At 54.9% G+C, this 15,739-nt stretch overlaps 1 protein-coding gene and 1 long non-coding RNA gene across 4 annotated transcripts in view; one reads left to right on the top strand and one right to left on the bottom strand.

Moving 5' to 3' along the window:
• Positions 1-10,522, top strand: part of Rnf212 (ring finger protein 212) — a 35,801-nt gene extending 25,279 nt beyond the window's left edge. For both annotated transcript variants that reach the window (XM_048784017.1, XM_048784016.1), the window contains exons 10-12: positions 7,848-7,920; positions 9,881-10,044; positions 10,341-10,522. In XM_048784017.1, the coding sequence (XP_048639974.1) occupies positions 7,848-7,920; positions 9,881-10,044; positions 10,341-10,378 (275 nt within the window). In that variant the 3' untranslated portion in view covers positions 10,379-10,522. The remainder of the gene's footprint in view (positions 1-7,847; positions 7,921-9,880; positions 10,045-10,340) is intronic.
• Positions 10,523-10,656: 134 nt separating this feature from the next.
• The window catches only part of LOC125610888, a 7,693-nt gene continuing 2,610 nt past the window's right edge, over positions 10,657-15,739 (bottom strand). Inside the window, exons 1-3 of one of the 2 annotated variants that reach the window (XR_007340941.1) lie at positions 15,443-15,733; positions 13,737-13,929; positions 10,657-13,604 (exon numbers count right to left, since the gene is read on the bottom strand). This is a non-coding gene — a long non-coding RNA (uncharacterized LOC125610888). Of the gene's footprint in view, positions 13,605-13,736; positions 13,930-15,442; positions 15,734-15,739 lie in introns of those variants that run through there. The other variant, XR_007340940.1, reaches the window with a different exon arrangement.

Raw genomic sequence — 15,739 nt, 5'->3', positions numbered from 1 at the left:
CTTCCAAGATCAGGAATGAATCAAGGACTGGTCCAGAGGTTCCAGCGAGTACAGTGAGGCAAAGAAAGAAATGGCAAGCGTGCGCACGGGCTGCGCCTGCAGCCCCGGGCCCAGGCTGAGCAGGCTGCAAGTTCAAGGCCAGCCTGAAGCAGGGAGGAGGGAGGGAGTCATGGAGGTAAAGACAGGTGGCTGTTGACAACGTATTATAAACAGGACATGAGGAGGACTCTCTGTGGGCACTGTTAGAATTCGTGGAGGTGGTTAGGACGCAGGCTTCAAGGTCAACATACAAAAGTCAACTCTATTCACAGGAAGCAATCTGGATCATAGTTCTGAGGGCTTCCTTCCTGTTATGGTTTGGATGTGAGGTGTCTCCCAAAAGCTCACGTTTGAGACAATGCAAGAAGGTTTGGAGGAGAAATGATTGGGTTCTAGATTTAACCTAATCAATGAATTAATCCCTGATGGGATTAGCTGGGTGGTGGCTGGAGGCAGGTGGGGTGTGCCTGGAGGAGGTGGGCATTGGGGTATGGCTATAGAGTATGGAGTATCTCTGTCTGCTTTCTGATCACCATGTGAACTGCTTCCCTCTGCCACACTCTTCCACCATGATGTTCTGCTTTCTATGGACTGAGCCCTCTGAAACCATGAGTCCTCAAGTAAACTTTTCCTCCCCATACACTGGTGCTGGTTGGGTCCCTTAGTCACAGCAATGAAAAAGCTGACTAAAACACTTCTGGACTACGTTCTGTTGAGCAATGATGTCTGCTTCTCATGAACACCACGTGATCTTGATTATTTTTGTTTTACAGTAAGTTTTGAAATCAGATGGTGTAAGTCTTTCTAACTCTGTTATTACCTTATCAAAGTAATTTTTGGCTATTCTAAGTCCTTTGCATTTCCATATAATTTTTAGGATTCTTTTTTCAAATTGTACAAAGCCTGCCGATATTTTGATAGGAATTTTATTCAGTCTGTCCATCGGTTTGGGGACAATTGCCATCTTAAAGAATTTTGAGTAATTCAGTCTGTAGACATGCTGTATCTGTCTCTCCATCTACTTTATTTTATCTCAAGAACCTTTTTGTAGTTTTCAGTGTACAGTGTCTTATACTTTACTGATAAATTCATATCTAAGTGTTTCTTATTCTGGAGTTTTCTTCATTTAATTTTTAGATTGGTAGTAGTTTGCATGGTTATTGTGCTAGTTTTTGTCGTTGTGACAGAAAACTTGACAAAATCAACTTAGAGGAGGAAAGAGGTTCCTTGGCTCCTGGTTTCACAGACAGCTGAGTCCTGTGTTCTTGGGCCTATGGTGAAGCAAAACATCACGTGGGGAGCACGTGGTAGAGCAGAGCTGGTCAGTTATGGCAGCAGGAGGCAGAGAGAGAGGGGCAGAAGGGTCCAGGATGAGATACCCCAGGGACCTGCCTCCTCCAACCTTCCTTCCCCCAGTCTCCGCCGCCTCTCGTAACACCATCAGTGGGTTCATCCACCTGAGGTCAGAGTCCCCGAGATCCCCACCTCTGACTGCTGCCTTCAACATGTGAGCCTTTCAGGGACACTGCAGATCCAAACCACACAGTCAGCCTCACCCATGCTTCAGATTTCAGCTTCTTTGTACCCTTGCATCCAAGGAGGCCCTGGTAGGTCGCAGCAGTGATAATCCTGGTTCCTCGTGTCTTGTTTTGGTGGTACTGGGGATTGAACCCGTTGGTCTTGCACATATTAAGTGAGTGCTCCATCCCTGAGCTACATACTCAGCCCTTTCTTTAAATTTGATCTTGAGACAGGGCCTTGGTGGGTTGCCAAGGTTGGCCTTGAACTTGTGATCCTTCTGCCTCAGCCTCCCAAGCCACTGGGATGACAGGTGTGCACTTCTTTGTGTGCTCTGGTCTTGTTTTTTGATCCGTTCTTTTAATCTGTGCCCTCTGATTAAGTGGTTGGGACTACTATTTAATGTAACTATTTAGATATTTAATGTAACTATTAACATGGTTTGACCCATGCCTGTGGTCTTGCAAGGTGTGTTATGTAAGACAGATTTTATTTGGGTATCCTTACTGCCCTTATTTGCATCAGATATTTTTAGAGTACCATTTTGTTATGAACTCAATAATATTCCCCCAAAATTAATATTTTAAAGCTCTAACCCTCAATGTGGCTATCTTTGGAGATTGGACCTATAGGAGATTATTAAGATAAAATGAGGTCATAAAAGTTGACCCCTAATTAAGTAGGATCAATGTCTGTATAAGAAAAGACACTTTTTCGGGGCTGGGATTGTGGCTCAGCGGTAGAGCGCTCACCTCGCACATGTAAGACCCTGGGTTCCATCCTCAGCACCACATTAAAAAAATAAACAAGTGAAATAAAGGTGTTGTGTCCAACTATAACTAAATAATAATATTAAAAAAAGAAAAGACACTTTTCAATGGGATAAGAAATCTTTTCAACCATCAGTGCTGGGAAACTGGATATCATTATGTGCAGAATAATGAATAAGCTAAGTTTGACCCTTACCTAGCATTATACAAGAAATTAACTCAAAATGGGCCAAACACCCCAACCATAAAACTCTTAGAAGAAAACAGGACAAAAGCTTCATGACACTTAGACTTGGCAATGACCTCTTGGATGTGGCATCAAAGGCACAGATGACAAAAGAGCAAGTAGGCAGATGGGACCTCGTGGAAATCTAAAACTTTTGTGCAACAGAATTCACTATTAATAGAGTCAAAAAAGCAACCCTCAGGGCTGGGATTGTGGCTCAGTGATGGAGCATTTGCCTGGCATGTGTGAGGCACTGGGTTCTATTCTCAGCACCGCATATGAATAAATAAAATAAAGGTCCACCAACAACTAAAAATAGATTTTTTTTAAAAAAGCAACCCACAAAATGGGAGAAAATATTTGTACATCTTAGTTAGTAAGAGATTAAGACCCAGAATATATAAAGGACAACAGCAACAAAAGTGTTCAAAAGTGAGCAAAGGACTTAGTGGGCCAAGAAGAAATACAGACAGCCAGTAGCACATAAGGTGCCCATCGCTGACTCGTAGGGAATGCAAACCAAATCGTAGTGAGAGAGACCTCCCGCCTCCTGGACTGCTGTTTCAGAAACACGTGTATCAAGTGCTGGTGAAGGTGTGGAGAGAAGCCGGGCACTTGTCCACGCTGGGGGGAAGATGAGGTGATGCCACAAAATGGGACTCCACGCAGTTGTGGTGGCTGCGTCCACTCCTGTGCCTGGGTCTTGCTGAGATGCCGTCCACTCAGGTTTCCAGCACAGTATGCACAGCCTAATGCCTGGAAGCAGCCTGTGGTCTGCCAACAGAAGATGGATGAACAGACTTGGCATTGCATTGGGTGGAGTACCACCCAGCCTTAAGAGGAAGCCAGTTCTGACGCATGCTCCTGTGTGGATGGCCTCCAAGGGCACTGTGCCGAGTGCAGGAGCAGTCACAGGACAGACTGCACAGAGCGGTGGGCCCGAGGGGCTCAGCAGAATGAGAGAGTCAGTGCCTTATGGGGATGGAGTTTCAGCTTTGCAAGAGGAAGAGTCCTGGAGACAGTGGTGGAGATGCTGCACCAGGGAGTGCAGGGCTTCAGGCCCTGGATGGTGCACTGAAGTGCTCACCAGACAGCTCACTCTGTTTACAAGCACTCAAGGGGCTAAGGCGGTGCTGGTGTGGCTCAGTGAAGTGCTTGCCTAGCCTGTCTGCAGCACATCTGCCACTTCTGAGGTTCCCCTGCCGTCCTCCAGATTTGACTGAAGCACTTTTTCATTTCACATGAGGCCCTGAAGTTGACCCCCAGCTCAGAAAAACAAAACCTCACCTGAGAGCAGAGAAGGCTGTGAACCAGACGGTTTTAGCCACCTGAAACCAAATCATCCAGCACCTTCATCTTGGACTTCTTAGTCTCTAGAACTCTGAAAACCAAATCATGGTTGTTGAAGCACCCAGGCTTGGTGTTCTGTCATGCCGCCCAGGCAGACAAGTGCACATTTTAATTCCTCCTCTGCTCTTTTAACTGTGGATTGTATTACTTTCTTGGTGATTTTCCCAGGGATTGTATCATGCATCTTAAATTTACCACAGTATGTGCAAGGTCAGTGCTGGGCTAACTCAGGTGGGGCCTCGGGGTGCTCCAGCGCAGCATCGCCCGCTTCCTCTTCCCTCCTTCCTAAGACATGTATGTGCGTGTGCATGTGTGATTTATGTGTTCCAAGCTTCACAGGGCAGTGCTGCAAATATTCTCTAATTAAACAAACTTACATTCCTTAAAACTTTGGAAACACGTGCAAATACACACACACACTTGTATGTGTGCGCATGTGCACACACGCGTGCACGTGCACACACCTGCATGCCTCACATCTGCAGCACATCTGCCACTTCTGAGGTTCTACCTTGCGTCCTGCAGATTTGGCTGAAGCACTTTTTCATTTCTCATAGGTAAGATTGGCTAGCATTAGGTCTTTCAGTTTCTGTTCATCTTGGAATAGCTTCCATTTGTCTCCACCTTGAGGATGCTTTCACTGAGTGGACCAAGTGGCAGCTGTGTGAGGTGCTTTGTGAGCATCACCTCCACTTCTGCTCCTTCTGAAGAGGGGCTAGCCACCACTCAGTTGCACCCCTGTGCATGATGACTTGCTTTCCTCTTACTGCTTTAACGTTTGTGGGTGCTCTTGGTTTTGTTTATCGTCATTTAATTTGGTCTTTTGCTGACTGTAACTCTGTCGTGATTTTTTGAAATAGTGTTCTTTTTCAAGATTGCTCTGGCTATTCTGAGTTCTTTGCACTTCCTTGTGAGTTTTAGATCAGCCTATTTGTTTCTGCTAAGAAGGGGTGGGTGTCTGGGTGAGAGATTTATGGACTCTGAACACGAACTTTATGAGTATTGCCATCCTAAGATATTAGGTCTTCCGGTCCATGAACATTGGCTGACTTCCCCTTTTGGGGTCCTTTAATTTTAGCTATGTTTCGTACTTTTCAGTGAAGAAAACTGACATTTATTTGGTAAGAATTATTCCTAAGTATTTCTTTTGTTGTTGTTGTTGAGGGACACAATACTTTTATTTTATTTATTTTTATATGGTGCTGAGGATCGAACCCAGTGCCTCACACATGGTAAGCAAGTGCTCTACCATTGAGCTGCAACCCCAACCCTATTTTATTCTTTTAAAACTATTGTAAATGGAATTGTTTTCTCAGTTTCATTTTTCAGATTTTCATTGCTGGTGTGTGGAAGTACAACTGACTTTTGTAGATTTACCTTGTGTCCTACAAATTTGCTGAGCTCATTTGTTATCTAGGGACATTCTGTGGACTCCCTAGGATTTCCTATATACTATGTCATGTTATTCACAAGTAGAAATTGCTTTATTTCTTCCTTTTTAACCCGAATAATTTTTTTTTCTTGCCTAAATACTCAGCAACAACCTCCAGTACAATGTTAAATAAAAGTGGCAAGAGCAAGTCCAGGCATAGGGGTATGCCTGTGACCCCAGCTCCTTGGAGCTGAGGCAGGAGGGTCACAAGTGCAAGGCCAGCCTGGGCAACTGAGTGAGGACCCACCTCCTACTAAACAAACAAACAAAACAATGGTAAGAGAAACAGTTCTTGCCTGTCCTGTTGCTGGCCTTAGGAGAGAAACTTCCCGTTTTCAGCATTGAAGTATGACATTGGGTTTCTTGGAGATGCCTGTGCAAGGGTGGTCCTTGATCTCCCAGATGTTTTCTCTGCGCCTGTTTAGATGAGCGTGAGGGCCATGCACTTGCTCGGCACTGAGCCACGGACGTGGACCTGCCATGGTCCTGTGTCCTCCTGGTTTCCCCTGCCTTAGAAGTTAGGGGCCAGGAGGGGCTTGTCTGAGACTTGCTTCAGCAGCTGTGTCCCTAAGGCTGCACCCTGATGAGATGTGGGGATGGAGGCCCAGTTCACACCTGCTGGCCCTGCCCACTACTGTGGCGTGGGGAGCGTCTCCTCTGATCTTCACGGTTTCCCAGGCTGGCCCTGCCCTCCTCAGCTAAGGCCATGTCCTACAGAAGTGCTTCCTCCTGCCTTGAGCCCACGGCCTCTGGCACCCTGCCCAGGACTGCTGTCCTCTCCACAGCCTCCCTGCTCACCCAAAACTGTAGGAGGCTTTCAAGAATAACTGCTTTTCCATCTGTCATCTGCCTTTAGTTGAACCCCAAATGCAGTTGAACCCCAAATTGATTGCTTTACAGTTTTTTTTCCAGTTTCACACTTGGTTTTCTAGATAGTTGCTGGTTCCTACTGTAACACACCAGCAGCCCCACACCAGCAAATGCCTAGCGAATGGATTGGCTAACTGGATGTGCACACTCTCCCGTCTCCAGATGACCACAGGCTGCCAGGCACGTCTGTCCAGTGTCCCATTGTGCTGCCAAGCCCTGAGCACTGGTCTGGGGACGCCGAGTGCAGCACTTGGTCCTGCCCAAGAAGGCAGAGGCTTGCTCTGGGAGCAGCAGCCAAACCTGCCTCTTCTAACTGCCCGCGACAGTGCTTCCCACACCTAACTTGAGGGTGTCTTGGGGAGGGTGGTTACCCTGATCTCCCAGCATGCCCCTCAGGCCTGGGAGGCTTACCCCATCCTGCTGCCCTGACCTTGCTGTGCCCTGGGTATGTGGTGACATGCCAGTCGCCAGCTTCCTCCACAGCTCCTGGCTGTGCCCGTCTGTGCTGCTGTCCTCTGGGGTGTGTCTAGAGGGCTATGCTGTGCCCTCCCCTGGCCTGGGGGCTGCTGTCTGTGAGACACACAGAGATGGGGCTGCTCCTCAGTCCAAAGGCCCCGGGACCCAGGGCGGTTGTCCACTTGGGCCTGTGTGGATGAGTTATCTCAGCAGGGTCCCCGATAGCCAGTGCAGCTGTGTGGCATGCAGTTACCTGCCATTGTTATTATGTGTGGTTGAGATGTACCTGGGATCTATTTTAATCATGGTAGTGAGACCAGCAGATCAAGGGGGGACAGCTGCCATGAGGGACAGTGGCTGTCAGATGGCTTTCTCTGTGGTTCCTTGGAGAGGGACCGAGTGGGGAAGACAGAACAGGCCGACTGCTGGGATTGGCATTTTTGATGACTGAGCAGCTCCAGGGTGTGGGCTGCCCCTGGATGTCCGATAAATGGCCTGGAGTGGTCAGGGCTGGGGAATGTGGACAGGCTGGCTTCCACGAGAGGGGAGCTCACAGGCAAGCAGTTCCTGAGTCAGAGCAGGCTCTCCCAGGAGGGGCAGGCCCTGCGGACCAGCCAGGCCCTGCCACATGAGAATGGAAGGGTGGGTGCAGCCCACCAGGGTCCTGGCTTCCTGGTCCCTGGCTGTTCTGCAGGGTCTTCTGAGGGAGCGTCACCATGCTGCCTCAGGGTCCAGGGAACAGAGACAAAGCCGTCCCGGTGCAGAGCTGTCTCGTACCCCATGGGCCAGCATCCTCTGTCCACTCTGCAGCGCACAGGGCCACCATGCTCAGGGTGTCCCGAGGCTCAGGCGCCCCATGGAGGGAGAGTTGCCATGTTCCCCTCGCCCACTTCCAGGGGAGCGGAAGGCAGGCACGACTCCCTCGGGCTTACGAGCAGAGTCCCAGGCACACAAGCTTCACTTGCTGCTTCTGTGGTCAGGAGGAACTCCGGCTGCTGCACACTCAGGGTGCGGGCGGGCAGGAAGGGGGTGTGTGGTGCTGCCTGTCATCAGCCTCGCAACAGCTGGAGAAGCCTGGCCTCCAGGGACCTGATGCATCCCGGCTCCCTGGCAAGGCACATAGCCTGCCCACCCAGGAGGCAGCCTGCAGCACCGCCCTCCAGCACCTTGTGTCTTTCCTCCACAGGCAGCGTCTCCTACCCAGGCCCTCCACATCCCAGCCTGACACCCAGACAAGTGGGCATGGCAGCGGCTCTCAGGTAGCGTCCCGAGCACGGCTTGTGCATGATGTTTGGAGGGGAAATGGGAACAAAAGAAGGTCACTGGTGACCTACTTGGGAGGAGTGGCTACTGCTAGAGTCAGCACTCTGCGCTTGGCTCCTGCTCGTGTGTGCTTCCAGCCAGGTAACCTGTCTGCACTGCTTGGTGGCTGGCGTGTTTGAAGCTGAGGTGTGACGGAGGCATTGGCCATTGCTGAGAACCCCACAAGAACCACCCAGTGGCCACACAGGGCTTCCTTGCGGGAGGGGGCTGGGGCACAGGTGTTCTCTGCAGAGGTCAGGAAGTGAAAGCTCTGCTTCTCTGGAGCCTTCTCATCCCTGCCTTTCTGTGGAGAAACTGGCCACAGGTGGCATGGCAGTAAGTGGACAATGTTCCACAGGAATGTCCCACAGCCAGCCTGGGAGCTACCTAGGTCCCCTTGGCAGCTCGGCCCCTTGCCTGCGTAGAAATAGGCAAACCACATCAAGAGGAAAACCATCACGCTGGGAGAGGGGGCTGGACCTTCAGAGGGGGCAGTGTGTGGGACTAAAGGCCAGTGAAGTGCGCTCACGATTCGGCCGGGCCATGCTGGCCCAAGGCAGGTCGTCAGCGAGGAGGTTTAGGAGCTCTGTCTCAGTAGGCTTCATCTAGAGACAGGGGCAGGCCCAGGGCTCAGGTTGCTGACCCTGAGTAGACAGGACGCCCGCCATGCCCTGCTTCTTGACAGGCGGGTCTCCTGCTTGCCCCGCTCTCTCGGCACACGGATGTCTTCTGAGTGTGGGAAGGGTAGCCAGCCTCCCAAGGCACACACTGTCCTGCCAGCCCCTTGGTTGGGCCCAAGTGCCCCCTCACTGCCCACTGGCTTGCCCGCCTTGCAGAGAGCATGTGGCCTGGCCCATGCAGCTACTCCTGGGCGCTCTGCCCCCTCGGACCCTGAGGCTGTCCACGCCAGGCTGCCTGACAAGATGCAAAGCTTTGCCCACCCAGGAGGCAGCCCCGCAGCACTGTCTTTGGCACTCGCTGCCTGCCACTGCGTCCCCAGTGGGACTGTGTGGTGCTGTCACCACACCCTGGGACCCCGTGTTCTCTGTCTGTCCTCTGGACACAGAAGGTGAGCACAGTGGGCCCTGGCAGGAGAGAAGCTGGGGATTTAGGCTTCATGTGAATTGGGTATAGCAGGTGACCACGGAGGCCACTGCCTTAGAGGAGGAGGCCGTTGCTCACAGCTCCAAGGCAAGGGCACGCAGGGGTTCTCAAGGAGGTGGAAGGGACAGGGGCTGTGGTAGAGACCTGCACTGTGCCTTCTGGGAAAGGCTCAGGGCAAGCACATCGGAGTGGCCTGAGGTCTCTGGGACGAACATGTAGGCAGGACGCTGGACAGCGGTGGTTAGACCAGGCGGGTGATGGGCTGCCTGTGAAAGGCCTGCTGGCTCCGGAAAAGCCGCCCTGAGGAGCCGGGCTTGCAGGACCAGCGAGGGCCGGAGGTCAGCCCACAGCAGGGCAGGGCAGAGTGGAGCAGGAGGCCCAGTAACAGGCAGCACCAGCAGGCTGCAGGGCCTGCAGGCGGGGACCCATGGTTTGGGGTTCACCACCCTGGAGAGCGCAGACGAAGTGTGAGACGGATGAGCTTCCAGAGCCTTCTGCATGCTGAGGGTGAGCCGAGGGTGAGCTGCCAACAGGACTGAGGCGGCAGGGACAGTGGGGGAACCCGTGGAGAGAAGGGGCCAGAATTGTCAGTAGGTAGGCCCGATAAGAATGTAGGCAGGAGGGGCTGGGGCACAGGCTTCAAGTTGGTCTCAGAGAGAGAACGGGTCCAGGGGGTAGTGGTCACAGGGTTCCTGGGTACTCAGGACATGCTGCGAATCACGGTGGCCTCTAAAGCCACATGCAGTCAGTGCTCAAACGATGGTGGCACTAGAGGCTTCAGGTGCTCATGACTACTTGTGACTGTGTTGCTAGGGTCCCACCAGTGCAGATGCCCTGCAAGGGAGCTTCGCCAGCTCCAGCGTCCTGGCCACCAGGCAGGGCGGCGCCAGGCGGCTCCCCCGTCGGCGGTGTTGCCCAGGCCCGGCCCCCCAGGCCGCCCATCAGCATCTCTGGCCTGCTGCAGAGACAGTGCCTAGGTAAGTGCCCAGCCGCCCGTGGTGCTTCTCAAGCTAAGTACGCACGTGACGAGGGCAGCGGGAACAGCGTCCTCCAGAAGTGCGTCTGTGCTTCTCCTTAGCACGTGGGAGCCCAGGGGTGCCTGCTCCTCGCTCTGGTTTTAGATGCTGCCCAGGCACACCCAGCGTCATGCCCAAGGCCTGAGGTCTGGCACTCCATCTGGACATTGGCATTCTTGTCTCCTTCAGCAGGGGGAATCGGGAAGGGAAGGAGTTTCAAAGGTAACATTCTGTTGCAACTCTCATGCTTCCTGCAGGGTCTGCTCCCTTCGGGGGATTGACACAGGGACGGTGAGCACATCCCTGCCCTGTACCTGCCCAGCTCTGGCTCTTCAGCCGCCCCAGCACGTGCGCTCCACGGTGACTGTGCAGTTCTTTCTGGATGCGGTGATTCAGTAGCATAAGTGAATAAAGCTCCACCTGATCGTCTGGCCTCCTATGTGACGTGTCTTGGCTTCACTCTTCCTGAGCCCAGGCTCCTACCTGAGTGTGGTGCGGAGGCACAGTGGGCACCGTTGTCCATGGCTCCCTGCCAGGGGCCTTGCACCTGAGCCCCATCGCGGCTCGCGTTCCACAGGGGAGAGCGGCCACTCTCGGCACCGCCAGCCCTGCAGCTCTGCTCTTGGCCTGCTTGACCCCCTGTGCTGCTGTGGGACACGTACGGTCCCTGTCTGCAGAGGCGAGACTTGTGCAGGCGAGGCCTGGGTGTGGGAGCCTCCAGGTCTGCCGTGCAGCTGCCTCACACATGGTGTTGCCCACCGAGGGCGAGAAAGGCCTGTGGCACCAACTCTGGTTCTCTGTTTTGCATTTACCTAAAAACTGCCAAGGACATGGGTTGGTCCCACAGCAGCTGTGGAGCGGGAAGGAGCAGTGCCTCTGCCATGGGCGAGGCACAGGCGGGCTGCACACTGACTGTCCAGGGAACAGGGGCCACCTGCAGCCACCAGTGTTTCCCCTGGGCCTCGAGACTCTGTGACACCCGGGCTGCTGGGCAGGAAGGAGCCCTCTTGGTTGTGTCCTGTGCATGGCCCAAGGCTGGCCGTCCCCCTGGAGTGCACTTTGTCCTGAGGTCTTGGACAGTGTGTGTTGTAGGTGGGTTCAGAGACTTTAAGTGTTACAGAGTCCCTGATGATGGAGTTTTCTCTGTGCGTCTCATAAAATGAATATGATTATTTGAGTTGCCTCTTCCTCAAGCTCCTGGGCACGGGCACAGTGACGCAGAGTTGGCCTCGGACCTGAGGACTGGCGGGGGCCGTTCTGCAGGGGAGCAGAAGGGCTCTTGTGCTCGAGCTCAGTGCTTCTAGGGACTTCTTAAAAACCTCCCAGGAGGTCCGTACTCTGCCCTCTGGCCAGCAGGGTCCCTGTTGGGGCTGGTGGCTGACCATGTTCTCCAGTGACCTCTCCCACTGCCTTCCAGACATGAACTTGAATGCCATGCTTTCAGCACTTCACACTTATCTTTTTGGTCATCTGTACAGTGGACGAGGCCAGCTGCTGAGGTCCAGCAGGCGTCTGGTGGAGGCGGGATGCTTGTCAGGCTGGCCTTTCCACCCCTGCGTATCAGCACCAACTCCAGCACCTTTTCTTTTCCAGTAACTCATGGAAAGGGCCAAGGTAGTAAAACACCCAGATAGTTGCCCAGCCATGTGTGGGCACAGAGGGGCTTCTCAGCTGGGGCAGCAAAGGTGCACGGATGCCAAGCGCTGCCTGTGGGCACAGAGGGGACGTCTCAGCTAGGGCAGCAAAGGTATGTGGACGCCAAGGGCCAGCTATGGGCACAGAAGCAGCCTGTGTAGGGTCCGCCTGTCCCAGGCTGGAGGAGGCAGCACCTTTCCTGCTGCCCTGCAGTCCCAGCCATTGGTGCTTAGCCACCAAGCTCTGCTCCCAGGCACAATGGCCATCCTCTGGTCACACACTGGCCACCAGATGCCACCACTGTGCAGAAGGTTTAGAGGGGATGCATGGACCCCCTTGCCAGCTGTGGCTCCCCAGTTCCATCCCCTCTGCACAAGGGCTCGTCTTCTGGCTGGACTGAGGTGGCCTGGGAGCAGGGGTCAGGGAAGGGCTCTGAAGGCCAGGGGGCTGACATGGCTGCCCCATGCTTGTTCTTTGTTTGCTGCACTTCCGAGTTCTGGGATGAAGAAGCCTTTCAGACCAAAGCTCGGGCTTGACAGATGTCGCTGATACCACATGGGATTGGGGAGACGCCCCAGGAGAGGCCATGCCAGGAGTGAACCAGAATCAGGGAGTGAACAGGAGGCTTATCGGGGCAATAACGTGACTCTGGCTCAAGTTGAGCAGGCTGCTCCCTTCCGAGGGTTTACTCACCAGTGCTGCCTGAGACACAGGTGAAGACCGCCATCTCCAGTGCTTGTGAGAGGGCTCATCTCCTTGAGCAGGTGGAGTGCTTCCTGGCTGGCAGTGGCCTCTCGCCACTTACACACCTGCTCTGGGGCCCTGCTGCAGTGCGGCTTTTGGGCACTAGGTGGCGCTGGCCTGAGCGCTTAGAGCCACAGGTCCAGTGGGCTTCTTTCCACAGGAGGAAAAACCCTCTCTCCAGTGCTGCTCTTTACAATATCCAGGAGGAAATGGAAACATTTGGGAAGGCTCCACATGTCCCTGCCCACTGCTGCTAAGTCATCAGTGACTCCGGGGAGCCACAGGGTGTCCCTTCAGGTGTACCTTGAGAGCACCCCCTGGAGGGGCTGGGCAGGAAACTCAAGTGAAGGCTGGTACTCAGCATCCAGAGAGAGGAGGAGAGGCAGTGGCCAGACGCATGCGGTATCACGGAGGAGTCCCAGCTGAGCCTCGGGTCACCACTCTAGACAGAGTTCTCACAGGAGTCCTTCCTTAGGAAGCCTGCACAAGGCCCGGACATGGAGTCATGTCAGGCAGCTGGGCCCCGTGCTGCTGTTCACGATGTGGTCTCTTCAGACTGCCCACTGCTGCGAGCTTGCACCTGATGCTCTTGGTGCAGGTGCTCAGTAGACACGACCATCGGTCTGCCGTGGTCTCTTCTTTGTCTTGATGTTGTTGCAGATGTGAGTAGCAGTCGATCCTCCTGGACTCCAGCTCGCGGGTCTTGGCGTTGGCTGAGGGACACCCCAGCCCCCCCCCCCCTGGGCACGGGCATCATTCTCCTGGGGCAGAGCCTCCTCAGGCCCACTCCTCCTCTCTCATGGTTCCTGGTTGTGTGGGGTCTGGCTGTATGTCTTCTTAATACAAATGGAGCCCCGCCCTCCACTGGGCTCCTGCCAGGGCTCACGGAGGGAGCATGGTTGCATGTCCCCTCACCCTTCCCTGTCCCAAGCATGCACTGCCTGTCACAGTACATCCTCTCCTTCAGGCACCCATGGGGTGTGGGTGCGAGGTGTGGGCATTGCGCTGAACCTTGGTCTTCCTCCAGGTGCTGCCTCATTCACCCGTGTGGGGTGCTTGGCAACTGGTGCAGGATGTGCCCCAAGAGCAGATAGGTGGCCCCTCAGCCTGCAGCCTGTGGTCCCACCAGCCACAAGTGGCACCTGAGGAGAGCAAAAGCCTGAGGACACAGGAGGTACAGCTGGGGGCAGGCTGAGATCCAGCAGGTCATAAGCAGGTGCCCCAAGCCCCACCTCAGGAAAGCCAGGCCTGGGGCTTGCTGTCAGGGTCCCAACCTGAGGAGGCAGGGTGCCTGCTTGGCACTGGTGAAGACTGGCAGAACCCCAGCACACAGGACCAGGTCACGGTGCTCAGCCAGGAGGGTGGCAGAGGATTTGGACAGTCGAGAGGTGCCGAGGGTGATCAGGGACTCCACAGTGGCCCGAGAGGTTCTGGATCCCCAAAGCAGGATGTGGCGGGAGAGTAGGCCTGGGGACACAAGTGGGGAGATGGGTCTGAGTGTCACTCAACCTCAGAGGGAAACAGCCAGCCGCTGAAGTGAAGAAGACCTGGGTGTGCACAAGGGACCAGGGACCCATTCAGGGGCTGCTGGCTTGACTGATCCTCTGCCACCCTCCCGGCTGAGAAGGAAGAGAATGGGTGGGACAGGAGGGGGTCACCAGCCACACCCCAGGTCCAGCCCAGATGGCAGGTGAGGTGGGGCAGGGCAGGAGGGGGGCAGGCCCAGGCCCGAAGACGCGGTGGCAGAACCAGAGTGGGCCTGCTGGTCTATGGAGGGGAGAGTGTCGTGGGGGGACACACTCCCTACAAGTCACGGGGCCAAGGAGGGCTGAGGCCACCTCTGAGTCCCTCCCTGCAGCCTCCCCCGGGACACCTCCAGCCAGCACCTACGGGGTGACCTTGGGCTCTTCTGGTCCAGAACTGGTTCTCAACCTGATTTGTTGGAGTCTGGCAGCGGAAGACTCAGGGAGCCCACAGGAAACTCCGGGAGCCCAGGCCCCACCCCCGGCACCGTGCCCTTGTCTGCTGTGCACTTTCTGGTCTCTCTGGCTGGCAGCAGGAGCATGCCCTGCAAATGCCGGTCCCTCAGCCCTGCAACCACTGTGGGGCCAGCGTGCCCAGAGGGCACCTCCCTGGGCAGAAGCCCTGAGCTCTGCACTGTTTCCACCTCCCCCGCTCACCTCCCTCCCCCGCTTGTCACAGAGGCCCCCAGTGCTGCTTGGAGAGAGGCCACTGCTCCTCACCCCAGCGCTCCAGAGCGTGCGGGACCTCTTGCTCCTATGGGGCGGCTGCACACTGCCACCCCCACCTCTCTTGGCTTTCATTTCTGAGAGTCAAAATTGGCTGCCATCTGGCAGGAATTTCAATTTTAGCTTTAAATTCTCCGTGGGTGAAGAGCGTGGTGTGAGGTACTGATTCACAGTTGTTAACTGTGCTTTTCCTACGTGAAAGGATGCAGAGCACAGCACTGTTCCGGAGACAGGCAGAGCAGCTGTGGAGAGATGGGAGGGTGGACCTACAAGACCAGAGCCCTCCCTCCAAGCACAGCGAGGCCTGCAGGGATGAGCCTGGGACCCCAGAAGCCTCCCGCTCACCAGCCCCAGCAGAGCATTTTGTTGAGAGAACAGTACAGAAAGCCCAGGAACCAACGGAGGAGCCGTGATGAGGCAGTGGGCAGGCAGATGAGGTGGGTTCGGAACCTGGCCGAGGCTGACCCAGTGCTGAGGAATGCTCACTGCATGCACTGGACACTGCAGCTCCCTCCCCACCGGGGCCGGAGGGGTCCCAGCCCCTGTGGCTGCCCTCCAGGCAGGAGCATCACCCATGGCCAGACTTGGACCTGCCCCAGCCAGGCCTGAAGATCTGTGTGTCCTTGCCAATTTCCCAGAGCGTCACCTTCATGCCGACCCAACCTGGAACCTAGACGCAGTGGCGCTGTGGCCAGCAACCCAAGGGGCAAGCCCACTCCTCAGAAATACACGCGGGGGCTCGGGAAGCCCCGCAGCTCTGCTCAACCCCAGCTGTCGTAAACACAGGTTCTCAACAAGTTTTCAGACCAAGAGGAAATTCCTGAAATTCTTGGACGGTAAATCCAAGCCTTACTCCACCTGCCTTGGTTCTGAGTCCTGGGTAAGGTAGCACCGAGGGGTGTCCTGGCAGAGCAGGGAGTCCCCAGGGGAGCCTGGGAGGAGGCAGTGAGGGCTTCCGGGGCGCCCTCTGCTGGTGAGTGTGAGCCCTGCAGCTCAAGATGCCCTGGGCTTTTGGCCGGCCGCTGGCT

The sequence above is a fragment of the Marmota marmota genome, unplaced genomic scaffold (genome assembly GCF_001458135.2).
Source record: "Marmota marmota marmota unplaced genomic scaffold, marMar, whole genome shotgun sequence".
Taxonomy (NCBI): Eukaryota; Metazoa; Chordata; class Mammalia; order Rodentia; family Sciuridae; genus Marmota; species Marmota marmota.
This window is presented reverse-complemented; position numbering and strand designations above follow the sequence as displayed.